Source organism: Macaca mulatta, chromosome 14, assembly GCF_049350105.2.
Source record: "Macaca mulatta isolate MMU2019108-1 chromosome 14, T2T-MMU8v2.0, whole genome shotgun sequence".
NCBI lineage: Eukaryota > Metazoa > Chordata > Mammalia > Primates > Cercopithecidae > Macaca > Macaca mulatta.
This window is the reverse complement of record NC_133419.1, coordinates 70,370,808-70,374,812: the sequence shown is the minus strand read 5'-3', so window position 1 is coordinate 70,374,812 and position 4,005 is coordinate 70,370,808. Positions and strand designations below refer to the sequence as shown.

At 38.8% G+C, this 4,005-nt stretch overlaps 1 protein-coding gene across 1 annotated transcript; it reads right to left on the bottom strand.

The window, feature by feature from the left end:
- Positions 1–2,289: 2,289 nt before the first annotated feature.
- Positions 2,290–3,716, bottom strand: HBE1 (hemoglobin subunit epsilon 1). Its single transcript, NM_001047147.1, is given in 3 exon segments — positions 2,290–2,418; positions 3,280–3,502; positions 3,625–3,716. Coding segments are annotated over 3 exon segments (444 nt in total).
- Positions 3,717–4,005: the final 289 nt, after the last annotated feature.

The window sequence follows — 4,005 nt, the reverse complement described above, 5'->3', positions numbered from 1 at the left end:
GTTTGGGATCAACCTAAGTGTCTATCAACAGACGAATGGATAAAAAAAAAAAAATTGACATCTTTGCACAGTACTATTTTGCCATGAAAAAGAATGAAATCTTGTCATTTGTAGCAACACGGATGGAACTAGAGGTCATTATGTTAATTGAAAGTTCTGAAGCAGAACAAAAACGAACTCTTGGTATGCCAAAGAGATAGATAATAAAATAAGCCAGACACAGAAAGTCAAATATTACATGTTTTTATTCATCTGTGGGAGCTAAAAAAGTGGGTGTCATGGTGGTAGAGAGTAGAATGATAGTTATCAGAGGCTGGGAAAAGTGTGAGCGTGTATGGAAGGGGATTTAACAGATGTTGGTTAATAGGTACAAACACAGTTAGAAGGATTAAGCCATAATGTTTGATATTTGAGTACAGTGACGATAGTTAATTACTATTTATTATGTATTTCAAAATGGCTAGAAATGAGGACTTGAAATTTTCTCAACACATAGAAATGATAAATGCTCAAAGCAATGGATATCCTAAATATCTAGACTTAATCATTACATGTTCTATGCATGTAAGTATCACATGTACCCCATAAATATATAGAAATATTATGTTTTAAAAAAATGCACATTGCTCGCATTTGTTGACTGACTGACTAGGTGAAAATATTTAGTATGATGAATAATCCCTGTTTACTCTGTATATGGGCATATTGAAAGGTTATAAGGCTCAGAGAGACCAGTGTTATTGATAGCCTGCAACTACAATAATTGTTTGTCTCTCTTCCATATTCTGGATATATATAGCCAAATTCAAAAGTAATTCTCAGGAAAAAGTCTGATCAATGTGGGGGAGGCAATAAAATTACTAATAAAGTTATATTTGCCAAAATATGGCACTCTAACTTTGAAAATGCGAAGGTCCCTTTATATGAAAGACACAAGACCTGAAGGTCAAAACTCCCTGAGCAATCTAGCACTTCCTCGAAAGTAAATCCGTTAACATCCCTCTACCCTTCATACATGAGAGTCCCCAGGTCAGTGCCTGGTTTCCTCCTGTTATCTTCATCAGCCTCGGAGCTTTCAGTCATTTATCGCTTCCTTCTTCCTTCTCATCCCCCATCGTCAATCAAATACTATGTCTTTCTCACTCCACCTTGGCCATCCTTCAAATTCCACAGACTCACTGCTCATCTTGGGTTTGAACTATTGTATCTGTCCCCTTGAATCATCATCCATATTTTATTTTATCTGCAAACTTAAATCCATTTTGTGCACATAAGCAGATTACTTTTTCCCAAAATCTTATTTCCTGAGTCACTTAATATCCTAATGTTTATTGTTTAGTATTACAATAGCATAGTAAAAGCTTGTATTTTTGTAGCCAGGCCCTGTACTATCTGGTCTTTCCTAGTCCTCCCTACCTATGTCTTACTCTCCCTTCTACTTCCAGAGAGCCAGTTTCATGCAAGTCACAAAGCCCTAGCTAGCTGGTTTTAGAATTTAAGCCTTTATCAGTATTCTATCTCCTACAGAAAGTCTTCATCACACCCTACAAAAACGTTCCCACTTAGATCCTAACTCTATTTTAGTGCATGTTACATTCTATCAGAAGATAATGCACAATGATATCATGTGTCTTAGCCTCGGCTAACCCTTGAAATAATGGAATCCTTCAGGAAAGAGCAGGCTATTGTTGATACACACTCAATTCATCTTCTTATCTCCAAATCAATTTCATAAAACATGTGACAATCTAGTTACTTCAAAATGTAAATAACAGTAAATTAAAATAGTAATTCTAGCCTATATCTTGGCTATCTACGAAGTTTTGTTTTGTTTTGTTTTTGTTTTTAATGAAAAGTGACATGTACCACAAATCTGCTTTCTCGGGTACCACTAACACCTCCTTCTTTCCCCTGTGCAGTAAAAACTGTCTAGGAGTCTCTGTCTACTTAACTAACCATTTTCCCACCCTTATGAAGATTTTTCTTCATCATATCATCCTCCTTGGAATCCTGGAATTCTCCCATAACATCTGCATTAATTTTACAAGCCCCCATACATTTCTTAAGGAAGCTCTTGGTTCTTCCTATGTTTCTCTCCATCCCTTAGCCCATGAACACTTTTTCCTTTAACACAAGAGTAAAAGATGGAGTATATAAAATTGCAACTTTTGATTACTGAAGAAAACGTGCTTTATTAGACAGAAGACATTCTCTCAAGGCCAAGCCCAGTCCCCACTTGCAGAAGGAGGGTGTCAGGGTCATAGGAACACTGGCAAACTGGAAGAGAACTCAGTGGTACTTATGGGCCAGGGCAATGGCGACAGCAGACACCAGCTTCTGCCAGGCAGCCTGCACTTCAGGGGTGAACTCCTTGCCAAAGTGAGTAGCCAGAATAATCACCATCACGTTACCCAGGAGCTGTTAGGCAAAAGACAAAATAACACATAAGCATGTTGAGTAGAAGTTTCCAAAAATAACTTGCTGAAAAAACAAACAAACAAACAAACAAAAACGGCTTTATACCTACATTCCTTGACAACCCTGACCTCAAACTGTTCCAAGGTTTGTGCCTACCCAGAAAATTCAGATAAGCTTAGGTTCAATTTTATTTTATGAGCCCTACATTCAACATTCTACCTACCTGCATCCTCACCCTCTCTTCCCATTTTACCAGTATTATTGGGCTCCCTCTCTCCCTATTTTTCTTTAAGCAGTTGTCTAATTTCTGTAAATGTAGAATGGGAGTGCAGCAAGAGTTCTCAGCGGGAGTTTAAAATCCCTAATAAATTCAGAAACAAGCCTTCACTTGGTTACAATACTGATGGGAAATTTAATATCTTTTAGAAAATGTGTCTTATTTTTCTTTGAGAAAATCTTTTATTTTTTTTGCAAAAATCTCTTTCTAAACCTCAATTATCATGACCCACATAAAATAAGGCATTTCTATTTCCTTGAAATGGACTTTCATCTACCAAAAGCCAAATTTCATTCTTCTTTCACAAGTCTACAATTCTATAATACAATTCTCCGGGATAAACACATCAAGTTCTGGCAAGATTTCCTGAAAAGTTGAGCCAATTCAGGCTGTTGGTAGTCCTTTACTGTCACTAGTTCTGAATCAGGTTAGTCTTGGTTATGCTCACTAGAAGTCTGCTGTTCTAACATCAAACTCGACCCATGATTTCTGAGATCTTTGTTGATCTTTCCAATAAGATCCTAAGCTTTAATTAATGTCAAACTATAAAGCCAAAAAATCATATCACCCACAACTGAACTCACCTTGAAGTTCTCAGGATCCACATGCAGCTTGTCACAGTGCAGCTCACTCAGCTTAGCAAAGGTGATCTTGAGGTTGTCCATGTTTTTAATAGCATCTCCAAAGGAAGTCAGCACCTTCTTGCCATGAGCCTTGACCTTGGGGTTGCCCAGGATGGCAGAGGGAGATGACAGGTTTCCAAAGCTGTCAAAAAATCTCTGGGTCCAGGGGTAAACAACGAGGAGCCTATGAAATGACACCATATCAAATACAAAATTAGAGATGCAAAAAATCTTGAGGACTTTCCCAATCAACTTGCTAGGGTAATATTCACCCTTCGCTCCCATGCATTAAGAACCAATGCTTACCTGCCCAAGGCTTCACCTCCAGTCTCTTCCACATTCATCTTGCTCCACAGGCTAGTGACGGCAGCCTTCTCCTCAGCAGTAAAATGCACCATGATGCCAGGCCTGAGAGCTTGCTGGTGACTGCAGCTGTGTCAGAAGCAGATATGTGCTACTGCCTCTCTTTATGGCCTTTTATTCTTTACTGCCAAAGTTCTGGCCCCCTGTTCTCCATGGTACTTAAAAGTCATTGGTCAAGGCTGACCTGTGTCCCTCAGGGGTGGAGTCAGGTCCGGAGAGGGTCAGTAGTGAGGGATGGATAGCAAGTTTGTGATAATGTGTGCTGGATCCTGAGGCCCTTTTTTGTTGGCTCCTCATCTGTCTGCAACACAAATTTCCATTTGT